Below are 17,560 nucleotides of genomic sequence, written 5' to 3'. Positions count from 1 at the left end.
CTTGCTTGTGCATTCCTAGATCATGTAGTAGTACTTACATTTTTTTTCCTGCAAGGAATGAAGGTGAACTGCCATGGGGCTTCATTTTGGGACAGAGAGGTCTCCTGCAGGGTGCAGGGAAGAATATCTTCCTATGATATTTCCCTGCTCAAGCTTCTTCCCCTTTTCTCTGCCAGGCACCACCTGCTCCTAAAGTGCTGGGCGTTGCTGAGCCACTTCCAATTAACCCTCCTGCTGCCAGTACTCCACAGTCCCAGCCACTGGCCCCTCAAGCAAGTCAACCACAGCCGCAGCCTCCCCCACCACAGCCTCCAGCCCCACCACCTCCGGCCATCAGTCAAACACCTTTGCCTGCACCCAGCAGCCTGCCCCAGGAAGGGACAAGTGAAGATGGCCGGAGAGATCTGACTCCCAACTCTTTGGGGAACAATAGCAGCAACAACCAGCCTGGAAGTAACCATCCAAATACACCCACTGCATCTGCCAGCACCATGCAGCCTGGGCAAGTGGACTCCTCTGCCACACCCAGCTCCAGCCTCCTTGGAGAGGGCCCAGGGATGCCGGGGAATGGGCAGGCAGGCCTGGGCCCCAGGAACACCATGAACTCAGAAGGGCTCTCAAAGGAGCAGCTGGAGCACCGAGAGCGCTCTCTGCAGACCCTGAGAGACATTGAGCGTCTGCTGCTGCGCAGTGGGGAGGCCGAGCCCTTCCTGAAGTCCGGCCAAAATGCCGGTGAGGGGGGGACTGCTCCTCAGCCACAGGCTGCCCCTGCCCAGCCCCCCGCGCCCCCTGCCAGCATCAAGAAGTATGAAGAGCCTCTGCAGTCCATGATCTCCCAGACCCAGAGCCTTGGTGGGCCCAGCCTAGAACATGAGGTGCCCCACCACCCTGGCGCTGACATGGGACAGCAGATGAACATGATGATGCAGCGGCTGAACCAGGACAGCCTGACACCAGAGCAAGTGGCCTGGAGGAAGTTGCAGGAAGAGTACTACGAGGAAAAGCGACGGAAAGAGGAGCAGATCAGCATCCATGGCCGGCCCATGCAGGAGATCATGATCCCTCAGTCGATGGGGAGCATGATGATGCGTGGGCCTCCACCACCCTACCACAGCAAGCCTGGAGAGCAGTGGCCACCGGGGATGGGCAACCAGCTGCGGGGACCCATAGATGTGCAGGACCCTCTGCAGCTGCGGGGAGGGCCACCCTTCCCTGGCCCACGGTTCCCTGGGAATCAAATGCAGAGAGTCTCTGGCTTTGGAGGGATGCAGAACATGCCCTTGGATGCTCTTGGGCCCATGAATGCCATGCAGAGGCCAGTCAGGCCTGGCATGGGATGGAGTGATGATATGTCTCCTATGGGAGGCCCTGGAAACTTTCCACAGGGCACCTTGCCCTACCCACCAGGGCAAGGAGACCCAGAAAGGTTTATGAATCCCCGTGCCAGAGAGGAGATCTTGCGGCATCAGCTCATGGAGAAACGCCCAGTGGCAATGCACAGGCCCATGGGGATAGCCAACAACTCCATGAGCCAGGGCATGGAAATGGAGAGGATGATGCAGGCTCACAGGCAGATGGATCCATCCATGTTTGCTGGGCAGATAACGGGTGAGACCCTGAGCAGTGCCCCAATGGGAATGGATTTTGCAGGCACTCGGGGGATGCTGAGCCCCCCTATGAGTCAGTCAGGCCTTCGGGACATGGACACACCCATGGGCCCTGGCAACCTCAACATGAATATGAATGTCAATATGAACATGAACATGAACCTCAATGTCCAGATGACCCCACAGCAGCAGATGATGATGTCCCAGAAGATGAGGGGCCCTGAAATGATGACCCACCAGGGCATGAACCCTGAGGAGCTGGCCAGGGTTAGGGCTCAGAATGGCAATGGCAGTGCAATACTAACGGGACCCCAGAAAATGATGATTCCCTCACAGTTCCCTAACCAAGGACAGCAAGGCTTCTCGACAGGGCAAGGGTCATATCCCAACTTGCCCCAGGAGATGGGCAGTGGCTCAGACATGTTTAGCCCTGAGCAGGGCACCATGCCTGTTGGGAGCATCAGTGGCACCACCAGACTCAGCCACATTCCTCTGCCTCCAGCCTCCAATCCCACTCCCACACCGGGGGGAAACCTGGCCAACATGCACCCAGCACCTTCCCGGGGGCTGGGCCGCCGGCCCTCTGACCTCACCATCAACATCAACCAGATGAATTCCCCCAATATGGGTCACCTCAAGTCTCCCACCCTTAGCCAGGTGCATTCGCCGCTGGTCACCTCCCCATCTGCCAGTCTCAAGTCCCCACAGACACCCTCGCAGATGATCAGCATGCCACCCTCGAACCAGTCTGGACCCCTCAAGTCCCCCCAGGTGATGAGTTCCTCCCTCAACGTCCGGTCTCCGACTGGCTCACCAAGCCGCCTCAAGTCCCCTTCTATGGCTGTTTCTTCCCCTGGTTGGGTGCCATCTCCCAAAGCCACCATGCCCAGCCCAGGAGTCAACCAGAGCAAGCAGACTCTCAATATGAACTCATCTGCTTCCATCGGAGCACTGGAGCAGGGTATGCTGGGTGTCTTGCATGCGAGTGCATGTCTGTGCTTCGTTTTGATGAGTGTGTGGACAGGGTTTCTCTCCAGCCCACAAGCTCTCTGTGGAGCAGGAACACATGTTCCTGTGCCTGGCCCCGCATCTCACAGAGCAAGTATGTTTTCCCAGCAGTGCAAACAGGGCCTTTTCAGGTAGATCTGTGACACATGCAGCAAACACTGTGTCTGTGCTGGGCCCAGTCAGGGGCAGGTTTCAGTGGAAGTCTGTCACTGCTCTGGAGGAGGGTCTCTGCATGAGCCTTCTTAGAGTCCAGAGAGTGCTGCACTGTGCCAGCTCTGTGCTTTACAGCCTCCTCTGGTTACGATGACCAGAAGTCAGGGTTGCTCTCTGGTGGGAGCAAGCCATTGCATGTGAACAATACTAAGTTGATCTCTTCCATTCTTGCAGGTTCTCTCCCTTCTGGGCCTCGGAGCAGCTCTTCTGCGCCAGCCAGCAACACCTCTAGCACCATGAATCCGAACATGCCTTTTACTTCCTCTCCAGATCCATCCCCTTCCCAGAACCCCCTCTCACTGATGATGTCCCAGATGTCCAAGTATGCCATGCCCAGCTCCACACCACTCTACCACAATGCCATCAAAACCATCGCCACCTCTGACGATGAGCTGCTGCCAGACAGGCCTATGCTCCCACCTGGAAGTATATCAGGTATCTACTTCTGGAGGTGGGCTTGCAAGGGGTTGGACTGTCTTGTGGCTGCCAGTGGACCTGAGGCAGCAGGTGGAGAAAGTATTAGGAACTCTGATCTCCCCATGATTGCCATGTCCCATAGCTTAAATTTCCCGTTGTTTGTAACAGTCTGTGCATTTCCCTGCCCTCTGCCCAGGCTGTCCATCAGCTTCTGGCTTGGGTGGAAGGACATGAGCTGGTCTGGCTTGAGGACTCCTTCTTCCACAAGACCTGGAAGTTTTTTACCTTTACCCATGGAGATGTATTTGGCCCAAGTTTTCATGGCTCCTGGAGTTTTGTGAGGTCCAGGACTTGCAGGCAGAGGTCTCCGTAGAGCCCTTGTGTTCCTGTGCAGTGGGACAGGGATGCTCTGAATGGGGCTTGGGAGTCTGGTGTTTTGAGTGGAGCCCAAGTGCCTGCACAGGCAGGGCTGTGTTGTAGCGCAGTTGTGATTTCAGTAGGCCAGATACGCTTCACTAACTGGTGGCACTGGTGAAGACATCTAGGCAAATTAGTGTTTTTGGTCACGTGGTGACCAGCCCAAAGGGGAATTCCAACATGCTCTACCACTTGATTTAGGGGGCTGAAGCTGTCTGATAAATATTTTTGTCAGTTGTAAAAATGAAAAATCAACTTTTTGACTTTTTCACCACTGAGCAGTCACTTAGGTTGGCCAAAGGCATGCAAATGCATTGGCAGCCTCCGCAGGCACTGATGGCTGCTCTGCTTTTCTGAGGGGCACAGACTTTCCTGCCCAGACAGCACCTGTGCCAGGCTGCTGATTCTTCTGCTTTTTTCCTCCTCAGCACCCAAGGTTGTGTGGTCACTGGAGCTTGCTGGGTGGCAAAACCTGTGGCAGGCAGGGGTGAAGGGTCACTCCTTGCTGCCTTTCAGGTAGCTGAGAAACCTGATGAGACCATGATGTAAGGCACACACAGAGCCAGTCAGGGCTCTAAAATCAGGGGAATGTAAGAAATTACAAATCTAGCATGGGACTGATGAAGCTGGAAGAGCCTTCTGGTGCTTGTGGGCTTGAGGAGATGGAGTTGGAGACACTTTTTCCTGATTTGGTGCTTTGTAAGCCCATCTTGGAGCTGCTTTCTGAGCATCATGCTCCAGGCTCAGGGCATTCTGAGCAGGACTGCTTGGCAGGCTCTCAGGATGTGGATTTTACAGCCCTGAAAGGTCTGTAGGAAGGATTAACTCTTCTCTCTTTTTCCTGTCCTTAGGCGTGACGGGGAATCAGCCAAATCAACTGCACTTGAACTCTGTGGGGCCTGGATCCTCTCAGAGCCCCATGGGAATGAACCTACCTGGTCAGCAGCCCCTTTCCCACGAACCACCCCCCACCTCCATGATGTCCTCCCCAAACCCTCTGGGCTCCAACATTCCTATGCATCCGAGTGGGCCAGGGGCAGGCGTGCCCCCCCAGAACCCCATGATGCTGCCCCCGGGTCCCCAGGACTCTTTGAACCAGCAGTGTGGCCCTGTGCCCAACAGTTCACAGATGATTCCTTCCAACCAGCTCGTGTTCCCCCGCATGCAGCAGCCCCACAATGCCATGCCGTCTCCTGCCGGAGGAATGCCCATGGCCCCCAGTGCAGGAGGTGGCCCTGGGATGCAGCAGCATTACCCGCCAGGGATGCCCTTGCCACCTGAGGACCTTCCCTCCCAGCAGCCTGGCCAGATGCCCCCTCAGCAGCACATGATGGGCAAGAACATCCCTCCTCGGATTGGTGACCCCTACCCGCCCGTGCTTCCTGGGGTGGCGTCGGTGCTGAACGACCCCGAGCTCAGTGAGGTCATCCGCCCCACGCCCACGGGGATCCCGGAGTTTGACCTGTCCAGGATCATCCCATCAGAGAAGCCAAGCAGCACCTTGCAGTATTTCCCCAAGAGCGACAGCCAGGCACCCAAATCTCAGCCTTCCAACCTCCACCTCATGAACCTGCAGAACATGATGGCTGAGCAGCCCCCCGTGCGTCCAGGTATGAATGCTCCCAGCCTCCCCGGGCAGCAGGGCGTGCAGAGGGGACTCAGCATGCCCATGTGCCATCCTGGACAAGTGCCCATGCTGGGCAGGACAGGCATACCGCCCCAGCAAGGCATGATGGGCAATAGCATGCACCAGGGCATGATGTCTCCGCAGCAGAGCCTGATGGCCCAGCAGAATTTCATGCTGATGCAGGCCAAGCAGAGAAGCATGTCTGTGTCAGGGGAGATGTATGCCCAGACAGGACATATGATGTCACCTCAGGGCTCTCTCATGGGGCCCCCGCCTCAGCAGAACCTCATGGTCACACACCAGATGAGGCAGAGGAGTGTCTCCCTGGACAGCCAGATGAGTTATATCCCCGGGCCTGGGAACATGGCGAACTTGCCTTTTTAACCCTGACTGGCGCTCAGGGCTGGGGCGGGGATGGGGCTGCACCTACAAACATTTTTAAACCTTTCTCTGGGTGCGGGTTGGGGGCCAATGCCAGTGGAGGACACCACGTGGGATGCTTTTCATATTGGATTTGCCTCTACACAGCAAACCAGATGTGCAGTAAACTTGATGTGAATTGGGTTTCTTTTTCCTTTCTTTTTTGGGGAAGGGGAGGGTGAAGAGGCTGGGAGTGGGGCTGTTACTTTGAACCCTGTGTGGTGACCAGGGACATCCCGAGCTTGTGGCAGTTTGTAAAGTTTTCACTTATGGTTTTCCTCCGTCAAGTGCTTTTCTTGCCCTTTTTTCCTCTCTCTTTTCTTTTGTCCTTCCTTTTTAAGCAACCAAAATGTGCAAGAGGGTTTTTGGAACTAGCTGTAAATAGGTCGCTGGGAAAGGCAAAATTTGTGCTGGTTTTTAATTGTCCTGTATTTCTGTGTTTTAATAGAAGCCTCAAAAAATGTTTTAAAAAACAGAAAGAAAAAACATGCTAAAGGCAACAGTGTACAAGGATTGAAATCTCTCCGTGGGGGAGGCAGGAGGATCCCCAGGGTGCACAGGGCGTTGAGAGATCCCATTGTAGAGTGACTCTGTCAGACCTGTGTTGTTCACGAATCAGAATGGTTTTGCATGTGTGTGGAGAGGGGGTGGTGCAGTATCATGCAGACCTCAGGTCCCATGGATACATGGATACTATGCTGAGTACACAAACACAACCACTGACCAAGGGCCGTTGGGCGGGGGGAGGCCGCCAAGCTGTAGCCCCAGTGAAATGCTGCTGGAGCGGTGCTCATCTGGCAGGGCAGAGGCCACAGTTTTACAGGATGCAGCTGTTGCTGCTCTCTGGAGAAGCTGCTGTGTTTGGGATGGGAAGGATACCGGCCCTTCAGCTGGAGAAGCATGAAGAATCTGGGCTTCACAGATGGACTTGAAGGTGCTGGACCTGAAGGTCTTGACCAGCTCTGTCACCTCTACTCCCTTCTCTTCCCTTCATGCTGTGTCCCCTGTAGGCAAGGTGTTGTGGTGGGTAGGGATAGATGGGCTTTGAGGTGAGTGAGGTGATGCATTCCAGTGCTTCCAGGAGAGGCTAGCTGGGAACCCTGATCTTCTGCAGCCTTCCTACACCAGTCTATTACCCATCCATTACCCTTCACCTCTGCGTCCTGCTTCCCCGCCATTGAATGCTTTCCCAGGTTTTCCTTGTGCTTGTCAGTTCTTCATCTGTAGAGTTTTGCAGGCAGTCTTCACTCCATGATAACCTGAGCTACTGGCAGCAGCCCTGCCCTGTGGCACAGGAGAGGTCCAGCTCTTGAAGAGGACCGGTCCTTGAGTGCAATACTCTACCTCAGCGTTCATGTCAGCAGCATGGCCATCCTGTGCTTCAGACGGAAGGGGCCAAAGTTGAATTGCAGTCTGAATTCCTAGGCTGGCAAAAGCATGCCATTTGGATAACTCTGGCTTTTCTGGATGCACTCCACCCTCTCCATCCTGTACTCCATAAGGTCTTCCTGCATGCAGCCCTGATGGTCTTTCCCATGTTTTTTCACAGAGGGGAATGTGTCATGATGCATGCACATTTCTGCACACTTCACAGTATCTCTGGACCTCTGTGAGGACTTGCAATTCCAGCATCCAGTGGTGAACCTGGGACACACAATTGCTGGAGGAACACTGCTTAGAGGATTATCTCTGCAGAGGCAGGCTTAACACACTACCTCTCTTATAACAGAGCTCATCTTTCCCAACTTGCTGTTGCCAGGAGGAGAGGGCTTTGGAAAGGGAGATTGCCAAGTAGTGAGTGAACAGCAACACTTTTTATCAGGTTGCAAGCTGTTCGGAAAGGCTGGTAGGTGCTGAAGTGTCAGCCCAGCAGTTGTCTTGATCCAGTCTGTGAAAAGATGGAACCATAAAGTCCAGTTAGGAATGCACTGAAGCTTTGGGGCATTTTGTAGTGCTGGGTGAGAAGCATGGGTTTCGATCTGAGGAAGGATCCTGCTCTAGTCTCCTGCTTTGCAGGGGTTTGTTGTATACAATGTGAGCAAGTAACATTGTTTGAAGTGGTTAAACAGGAACAATCATGAGAAGTTCTCCTTCCTGCTGAGGCAGTTGGCGCAGAAAAATAATCTTCAGCTCAGGCTTTGGACCTGACATGTTAGCTGGTTGGATTCTTGATCCTTTCAGTGTGTGTTTCATGCAGGAGGATGTGGCTAAAACAGATGTAGCTCTTTCTAAGCTTGACTTGCCTGAAAGGCTGTAGCTTCTCTTGGCTGCTCTTCAGGCTGTTGGCTGCTGGTAGCTTCTCATAAACATCCAAATACCAATTATAGTCCCAAACTTTGCTCATCACCTACCAGCAAGTCTTGGCTAATTTGAAGCCATAACATTTTCTATATGGAAGTTTTTTTGTTTGCCTGTAGATAGCTGTTGTTTTAGCCTGGTTGAGCTCTCCATGTGTTTGTACTTTCCCTGTTGTCCCTTTTGCCCAGCCCGACACAGAAGTTGCCTGGGGCTTGCCGTCCTCACTGTGTCAGCAGCACATTGTCCCTGTATCAGCAGGAGCCTGCAGGCTGATGTGCAGTGCTCTGAAGACTAGTGCTGAGCGCTCACAGGGACATGGCAGTGTGATGCTATTTCTGCCTGGCAACAGGAGGAAGACCTGTCCCTCAGTGACCAATAAGCCTTTTGACTCAGCAGCCCTGGATATAGAAGGGAAATCCTGATGCTAGGTCAGAGCTGAGGACTCTGGAGCAGCAGTTGGTGCTCTTCTGCAAAATCTCACTGCCCTGGAGCCAGCCCTACCCCTACCACTGTGATGGCTGAACAATGGGGAGGAGAAATGCTGCCTAACACCCCTGTGCCCTGGGCGTGGCTCCCAACCATGTCTGTGAACAGCAGTGTGGCAGGCGTTCCTTTGGAGGCTCAGTGACAGCCAGTCCTTGTTAGACTTGGGCAAGGTTTGCCATCAGCTGGTTGCCCGCTGCCGTGACCTGTGTCTAGTCTTGTGTCTTGTAGTTTATTGCTCGGCTCCTCACCTTGAGTTCTGTGTACTGACTCCACCTAATCACAGTAGAAGGTTTGCCCATCTTTTAGCCATGACTTTGCCATGTTTTTCCAGCTCCAAAAAAGCGAATGCTGGGAAACTGCATCTTTCAGTATGTTGGATAATCACACATCTGGAATTAGCTTTCACATTGAGGTAAAGTTGACTGACCTGTTCTCTGTCATCCCATGGAGAAACTTCCCCAGTCATTTTGTACCATTATATAAATATATATATATAAATATAAATATATAAATACAATATGTGAAGACATCTTATTGGTTTTTATTTGAAACAATTTTTAGGCTTGTTTTTGGGTATCTGTGCTGCCTGTAATGTATTGACCTGTTTTATAGGTGCCTTTTTATTAAAAAGACAAATTTCAAGACCTGACCCTGTGCCTGTATTTTTCCACGTGATTTTCCACAGAACTGCAGCAGAGACAGAGTGTGAGAGGTGCTGGAAGGATTGTGTGGGCATCGGGGGAGCCCCTTCTCTGCAGCACTCCCAGGCACACGTTCATTCATGCGTTCCCTTACTTGCACTCACCCATGCATGCTCCACTGCCTGCCACGGCCCTGTGATCACTGTGTGTGCGTAGTGGGATGCTCTGCTGGAACCCCAGCTCTGTCTCCTGGGAGACTTGGTTGCCCTGCAGGAAATGCAGAGCAGTGTGCTGTTGTGAGGGTCTTTGTGTTCCCATCTTTGGGGTTGCCTTCATCAGGGCTTCCTCTTGTCTGCTGGAGCCTTGTTTGCAGAGCACAGTCAGGGACTGGGGTTGCGGAAGCTGTGCTGTGGATGGTGGTGACATAGCCTTCCCACACATCATCTCCCTACTTTCTACAGAAGCCACCTTGAAGCCCCCCTTGGCTCAATCCCCCTTCCTGGTAGCCTGGGTGGGCAGAGTGCATCTGCCTGACTCGGCAGCTGTAGCACAGGGGCTGAGCAGAGCTCCCTTGGGGAGGATGAAGGTCTGCCCGAGGGCTGCAGGGGTGGCTTTGGCAGTGTGAGTACTTAGCAGGGAAGCCCGCTCTGGGGCAAGGTGTTGTGACAGCCATGCAAACCTTAAGGAGGTAGCAGGGATTTTGCTGAGTGGAAAGCAGAGCTTCCTCTGCAGTGAAGGAAAATTCCTCTTGCTTTCTTCTTATCCACATTCAGCAGGCTGGCTGCAGGCAGCTCTGGGAGGAGCAATGGCAGCTCTTTGGGGAAGGTCTGCCAGCTCTGTGCCAAGCCATTCCCAGGCTGTCTGGGCCAAACGTAGGTGTAAGGGCAGTTTTCCAGTCAGGTTAGCAGCTGCTGTAAAACTGGGGCAGGAGGTGCTGCAGTTAGTGGAAGAGGCTCCGTAAAACAGAGAGGTAATACAGGTCTGGACTGGTTCTGAACACAGCAGAGCCTTCTGCGGCACTGGTGAAGGGGAATCTGTGCAAGGTGCTCCCCTAAGCTCTTTGAGCAGAGCTTGTCAGAAAGGTGCCATCTGCCCACTTAGTCCTCTCTGATGTGTCTCCCTTGAATAAAGTGACACAGCTACAGACAAATGCTTACAAGCACTGCACATGAGAACATGGTGTTTTATTCACCTGTTTATAACAGCTTACCTCAAGACTTCCTAAAGGCTTGTACATACCAGTGTTAAAAGGTATAGTAACAATAGATGTGTAGTCTGTTCACTCTCATTTGAGTGCAGATTTTCTTTTTACTTTGTGACCACTGTAAAAATTTTCATTATTATTGAATACTTTATTATTTTTTTCATGTAGAAACACAGTTGTCATCATAACCTGCTGGGGAGTTGTTTACAATGCTTCTGCAATGGGTTTTCTCAATGGTACAAGCATGGAGAACACAATTGCAGGCTTAAGAGACTTGCCCTTCTCTGCTGCGTGTATGTGCCTGAACAACCACAGTTGCCATTACTTGAAAGTTTCATCTTTGAAGATGCCGTGCTGCAGGAAATGGAGGACTGCCTTATACTAGGTGAATTTTCTCGTCAAGTCACAATGTGAGACCAAGCTGTTGAGATCTCTGCCTGAGTCATGCTGAGGTAATGTGGCCCATTCCATACTGGCTGGTCTTTTTAGCAGGGCCCTTGAGTACTGTGAAGTTCACCTGGGGCTGAGCCATCTGCTAGTGGGATGAACTTCAGAAGTGAGGTTAGCATAAAATTCCTGTTGCCACAGGAGAACTAACATTGTTTCGACATTGCTTAAAATGTGAGGTGAAGGGTAGAGGACATTTAAAGTGTGCATGTGAGGAGGTTGACATTGGTATGTATGGCTCTCTTACAGTTCAGGCCACAGCACTCTTTAGGAACAGAAATGTCATGGAGCAGTGTTCTGGGCCCTCTGCCATGTTAAACTGTGACAAGACCTCCTAGGCATCAGCAAGCTGTCATGAGTCTGCTGGGGCTTCCCCATACACCAGCTTGTGGTGCAAGAATTAATGATGGGGAAAGCTGCTGCTCTGACTTTGAAGCAAATTATCATCAAGCTGCCCTGATCAGAGCAGTTTCTCCATACTTGCAGTTCAGGGCAAGATCACCACCCAGGTCTGTCCTCTGTACACCTGGATGCAGTTAATCTCTGAAAGCCCTGTAGGTGCAGGTGGAGGAAAACTAACAGCATAGTGCAAAACAAAATGCCACATTTCCTCTAGCCTTGCTAAAAACAAAGGAGACTTTCCCTTCCTCTGGGGCAGTGAGTCTCCTTGCTCTCAGAACCCATAAATAGCCATACAACTAGCTGCCCAAAAAAAAAAAAAAAAAGTTACACCATCAGCTTTACAAAGCTGTATGGTTTCTCTCCCCTGTGTGCATTCACAAGACAGAAGCCATCTCCTCAGATGGTGTTCCTCCTTAAAGGAAAACTTTTGCATAGTCAGGCATTTAGTTCAGCAGCCACTCACAGGAGATCGTAACAGCAGTAAAACAGATCAAATGAGTGGGGAAGGAGGCAACTGGTGTCAGGAAAGGAGTCTGCGACAGTCAGATCTTTCAGTCTGTGGGAGGACCTCCTGGCACGAGCTGTGTTGGGAAGATGAATGTGTTGTGGCAGACTGGGGGGATGTTATGCAGCAGGAGGACAATGTTGCAGTCAAAGAGCGTCCAGTACATGCTATTGGATTGAGCTTTGCAGCCCCCATCAGTCCTACCTGCATCTCTCTAGTTGCGATGGCCACTGAGTCCCACAGCTTCCCTTGAGCATGCATGTACCAACCTTAGCTAGTGAAATGGAGACCTGTTTACTGACATGACTCATTTACATGGCTGCACATTTTTCCTTAACCCTGGCACCCCAGTCCTGTGCCGGGCTTTGTGCCTGTAGTCGGTTTTTCAAGGCAGAGGTTGGAATGTCAGTTTCAATCCTCTTGAGTGACCATCTTCATCCAGCTCCACAAGAGTGACCATCAGACATTCCAGCATTCACCAACAGCTGCTAGATGGATCTCTACAAGTCTGAGAACCAGGAAGAGCCAAGCAAGGTGTCTGATGGGATTTGGGTGTTTGGTGGTTATTGGACCTGTTTCCTGAGGAGTGAAGAAAGTTGTAGGGATGCTTGTGAAACTTGTAACTGAAACCACAGCAAGTGTCCCACTGGGAAGGAAAGACCCAGGCCAGTTCTGCCCCACAGGCAGCCTTTCCCAGCTAGAAAGTGGAGATGGAGGTGGTGTTGTCAGACTCTATCCCACTACCCTTCCTTGTCACCTCCAGGATCTCCTGCAGGGTCTCCTGGCTTATGCAGCCGAGCTCCTGCAGGATCCGGAAAAAGTCATTACGGAACTTGACCCCAATAAAAGCGTAGAGGATGGGGTTGAGACAGCAGTGTGTGAAGCCGATGGCCTCTGTCACCATGATGGCTGTGTCCAGTTGGTCTTCCAGGAGGCAGTTCTTGGTGAAGGCTTCTAGCTTGGTAAGTGTGTTCAGGAAGATGACAATGTGGTATGGGCTCCAGCACAGGAGGAAGATGCCTGTGACCAGGATGGCCACACGGACAGCTTTTTGCCTCTGCAGGCGCTGGGACTGACACAGTGCCCGGATGATGGCCATGTAGCAGTAACACATGACCAGCAGAGGCACAAAGAAGCCCACGGTGTGGTAGAGGAAGCGAGTTGCCAGCCACGCATTGTTTCCATCAATCCCAACCTCTGGAAAATAGCAAATGCTGCGGTTGCTGTCATCTGTCCAGACTTCCATGAAGATGAGATCAGGTAAAGTCAGAAGCAATGAGCAGAGCCATACAGCCATGCAGGTGAGGTGGATGGAGCGAGCTCGGCGTTTGCGGTAGGTGTGGATTGCATAGACGATGGCCAGGTAGCGGTCCACTGCGATGCACCCCAGCAGCATGCTACTGCAGTAGAAATTGATCTTGTGGACAGCACTGAGTATCTTACAGAGGAACTTTCCAAATACCCACCCAGCCAGGCTCTCCACCACACTGAATGGGAAGGTGAGCAACAGTGCCAGGTTGGCAAGGGTGAGGTGGAAAAGGAAGTTTTCTGTGGTGGTACGAGACCGCTTGAACCTCTCTAAAATCACCAGGACCAGAGCATTGCCCAGCGTCCCCAAAACAAACATCAGCAGATATATGAGGGGCATGAAGACCTTTCTGAAGGGGTCTCCCTGGTTACCAACCACAGATGAGGCTGGGTTGAAGCAAAAGTAGCCCTCCAAAGAAGGGGTGGTGTTCTCAGCTTCGTAGTAACCACTCAGCTCCACCTGGCTCTGGGGAACAGAGAGAGTCTTGTTAATGGAGGGCAGTTTCTCAGCACAAGAACCCAGTCCCCCAGCTGCACCTGGCAGACCTAAAGCAGAGCACCCTCATGTCCTGCAGCCCACCTACATCAGGAGGAGGTGCTGTCTGCAGTGTGATGAGGCCCCTCTTGCATTGGATGCCCCTCTACTGCCAAGAGGTGCAGCAGCAAGTGGAGAGGGTTTTCTCCATCTGTGACAGTGAGGGCTGCTCAGTCTTATAATCTTTAACTGGAGTATTTGGAGATGTTTTGGTGTCCAATCAGATGATCAGTTTCATCTTCTGGTTCTTGCCAAGTTAGCTGCTGGCGAATTTTGCTTTCTCACATAGAATGGAACCCTCCTCTACCAGCTTTCCTGATATTTTCCACCCACTTCTTATATGGACCACTCCTGTCCTGCCTGCCTGCTGTCAAGTATGAAGGTGGTAGGATTCACCACACAGCACATCCGTACCTCAAATTCTGTGCAGTGAACTGTCCCCTTATCCTCCTCAGAGGCCTGAGAGCTGCCTATGACAGAGCAAGGTGAGGTGGGGTCAGCAGCAGCTGCCCTTTGAGATCGCTTCCCACACACTCGGAGGAAGGTGTGGGGCAGGTGTTCAACACAATGGGAGCAAAGCCTCTGAGGCACTGTGATGCCATAGCTACAGGAATAGATGATGGAGAGGGAGATCTGTTCTATTGATAAACCTTTCAGTTCTGAGTTAATTGCAGTCAGAGCAGGAAAGGGAAGGGAAAACACCACTCAGACCCCAGACTGATATCCAGTAAGGAAAGTGCAATAGAGCTGGTGCTGATGTGACTTGCCCTTGGCTTGCTGTATCTTGACCAGCCTGCATTCAGGCTGAAGCTGAGGGCAAGTCTCGAGCACCAGGAAGCTGGAATTCTGCTCAGGATGAGCTTCCTGGATGGTGGTCATGCTTCAGCTGGCCTTGCACAAAAGAGAGCAGTGGAGGAGGCTTGTGGCAATATGAATATTAGTGACAACTGGGAAGAGCTCAGCAGCAGTCACCCGGAGGTCCCCCACCCACACCCTCTCTGGAGACTTGTGCTGAGACTTCAGTGTTGACCACAGCGGAAGTCTCTGCTAATGCTTTCATACCTTTCACTGCCAGCTGCAACAGTTTGCACCTGCTGCTCCTTCGCTCATCAGCCAAAGTTCCTGTCTAAAAATATAAGCCCTGCTTTACACAGTTTTAGACCTGATGTTGGGGGTTTTTGCTCACCCAAGGGGCTACAGAGCAAAATTACTGTGACCAGCCTGGAGTTGTACCTAGCTAAGGAAGGGTGATTAATGTGTCTTCTCTCTCAGGCAGCTTTCCCTGGGTAATGCACTGGGTGCCTCTGCACATGACCGTGGGGGCTTATCTAAACTCCTCTGTTACTGAAACCATCTGCATGGTTCCAAGAACCTGGGCATGCTGATGGGGCATAAGTCTATGGGGCATTACCAAACTTGTAGAGCAGACAGCAGGTGCAGGCAGTCTCCAAGCAATGGATGGTAGGAGGGTCCACTCCCTAGGAGCACTCCAGTTTCCCAAGGGAATGAGTCCTTGGGAAAAGTGTGGAATAACCCTGCCCAGCTCTTGCTAATCTAACTGTGGGGCTGCAAGCCTTTGGTGAGAAGCATTTTGTACTACCAAAGAACTTTTCTTTTTCTGATTTAGGATATGATTTTGGGCCTTAAGAAATCCCTCCCAGTTATTTTCCTACCCAGCTTGAAAGTATTTCCTACCTACACTGTACCTGGACCTTTCATGAGGAGTTAACAACACACATAGAAATCTGTGATGTGTTGGCCAAGGCCAGATCCTTGAACCTCTCAGATAAAAAGCAAAACAACCTAAAAACCTTTGCAATTTTGTGTAGTGACCAAACCAGGCTGCTCAGGCAGTGCAGGTGACGGTGCTGAAAACCCCAAACAGATTATATGATGGAATGGGAAATTTCACTCAGGAGAGGTTGGACTTTGAAGGGAAAAAGCTTTGAAGGGAAAAATGAAATTATGGAAAATAGCAGGGTTTGGTGGCTGGAGTGTCCGTCCTCCCTTGGAGCCATGCCAGCACCATTGATGGCAGTGGATGGGCAGCTTGGTCGGTGTTCACTGGCTTTGGCTGCAGACCAGTTTCCAGCATCACCTTGTATTTGGAGCTGGAAGTGCAGAGGCTGAGTGCCACTATCAGACACCATCTGATTGCTGATGGAGAGCAAGTAGGGAGGGCTCTTACTGTAAACCACTCGCTGTGGGTAGGGGAAGCATGTGTGGAGCTGCATTTGAATCGTCCTTGCCTGCACCTCTGAGCAGAGCAGCACAGAGGGGCAGGAGTGGACAGAGATGAGCTGAAGACAAATAAAAGAGGATGAAAAATCAGACTCTGGGCTGAGACAGGAAGGGCAGGGACCAGAGCTGCAGGAGATGCACTGAATATGACAAGCTGAGACTTCTGGGAAGTCTGCTGCAATTCTGGGACTGGAAGTGGGTGGCTGCCTGATCTGGGACAGGATAAGTCAACAGTGAGCATGCAGAGGGACCTTTGTACAGGTCTTCTCCATGAAGGGTAAGGCTTGCTCTTCCCTGGTGTGTAGGAAAAAAGGAGGAACAGAAAATTTGGTAACAATTGAATCCAACATTTCTCTTTTTGGAATAACTAATCCTGCGGTCTGCTGCAGGGAGCCACTGTAGTAAAGAAATAAATTCTGAGATGCAATATTTGAAAACCAGGGTAATGATAATGCTGCTGTGTCCTTGCCGTTGGATAGCACAACGTACTCTATAAGGTGCAGCTGCTCTTTTTCACTTGTAAAGGCTGGGAAGACACTATGAGGTAGAATACCTAGTGTCATCACTCCCCGTTAGAAGTAGTACTTGCAATTTATCTTCCACTCTTTAAAATTCCTCTCTTGTAAATATACTGCATGCTCCCCTTTCATGTGGAGCCTGTACATATGTGGAGCCATATGTATGGAAGCTTGTATGTGGAGCAAGCAAGCAGGGTGGTCATACCAAGGGTTTTCACACACAGAGAGAGAAGACTGGGTTTGCTTGGGTATTCCAGCTGTCAAAGGAGAGCAGATAAGGTGTACAGGGCTTTGCACACTGTGTACACAGTCATTTGTACCACTGGTGCAAAAGGTGCCTAGCTCAGAATAAGTGTTTTATGCCCACACTGAGCTAATGGGTGTGCAGACAGCAAGGCAGCAGGAAGCAGAGGCTGGCAGCACAGGATGGGACTGCTGGAGCTGCGCTCTCCAGGTGAGTCACCTGGCCCTTTGCAGAGCCTCTGGTCTGTGTCCTCATGCAAGGACAGCACTCGGGCTTAGTGCTTGCCAGTACAGATCCTGGTAGCTTTCCCCAACAGAATACCCAGCATCCCTGGATCCCAGTGGCTGTAGCCACACTACACCAGCTCTCTGCAAGCAACAGCTTGTGGTCAGGTATGGACTTAAGGAATGCAAGGACTGATTATGCTCGGCTCAAGCTCTGCCTCTGCCAACAGGAGGGTTAGAAGATGGATGGCCAGAAACCTGGCCTTTCAGCCCACCCCAGCTCTACCTGCCATCCCTGTTAGCAAGCAAAGCCAGGCCCAACTCACCAAGTCATAGGTCTCTGAGGAGTAGCTGACAGGCCCCATGGTTTGAGGGACAAGATCCGTCTCTCTTCCAGAAATTGCGACAAAAGTTCTTTTCTGGGGTGGAGTTAACCATTTAAGTGAGCGGGGAGAGGCACAGAATGTAACAACAGAGTATTTGCAAGGCAAATGAGTTCCAGGCATAAAGTGACGTGATTGATGTAAAGATTAACACCTAGCTTTATCATCTTTTTACTAGTGCTGTAAGTTGACTTTTAAAGTACAGTTTTAAGAGTCCATATTCCTTTGGTCTATACTGCAGAAGATCCAGAATCCTGCGAACCCAAAAAAATCTTGCGATCCATCTTTAGGTCTTCCCTGGAAACCTTCTTGCCCACAGCTGTCCTTGTTACAGGTAGTCTAAAAGGCTTTGAAAAGGTCTGTGCTAAGGTCCACCCTTACCAGAAACCTCCTGGATCCAGGCACTTCTCTGGAG

At 51.5% G+C, this 17,560-nt stretch overlaps 2 protein-coding genes across 2 annotated transcripts in view; one reads left to right on the top strand and one right to left on the bottom strand.

Annotated features, from left to right (window-relative positions):
* Positions 1-5,892, top strand: part of BCL9L (BCL9 like) — a 44,433-nt gene extending 38,541 nt beyond the window's left edge. Inside the window, exons 6-8 of the mRNA XM_084221619.1 lie at positions 177-2,568; positions 3,003-3,263; positions 4,514-5,892. Of these exons, the coding sequence (XP_084077745.1) occupies positions 177-2,568; positions 3,003-3,263; positions 4,514-5,673 (3,813 nt within the window). The 3' untranslated portion in view covers positions 5,674-5,892. The remainder of the gene's footprint in view (positions 1-176; positions 2,569-3,002; positions 3,264-4,513) is intronic.
* Positions 5,893-12,389: 6,497 nt separating this feature from the next.
* CXCR5 (C-X-C motif chemokine receptor 5) lies at positions 12,390-17,200 on the bottom strand (the record flags this gene model as incomplete). Its single annotated transcript, XM_084221374.1, has 2 exons — positions 17,089-17,200; positions 12,390-13,466 (listed from the first exon to the last, which is right to left on the bottom strand). The coding sequence occupies exons 1-2, from the start codon at positions 17,125-17,127 to the stop codon at positions 12,390-12,392; spliced, it is 1,116 nt and encodes a 371-aa protein (XP_084077500.1). The 5' UTR covers positions 17,128-17,200.
* Between the last annotated feature and the right edge of the window lie 360 nt (positions 17,201-17,560).

The sequence above is a fragment of the Fringilla coelebs genome (assembly GCF_963513975.1).
Source record: "Fringilla coelebs genome assembly, chromosome: 25".
NCBI classification, from domain to species: domain Eukaryota; kingdom Metazoa; phylum Chordata; class Aves; order Passeriformes; family Fringillidae; genus Fringilla; species Fringilla coelebs.
Note: the sequence above shows the minus strand (reverse complement) of the source record. Positions and strands in the feature narration are given on the sequence as shown.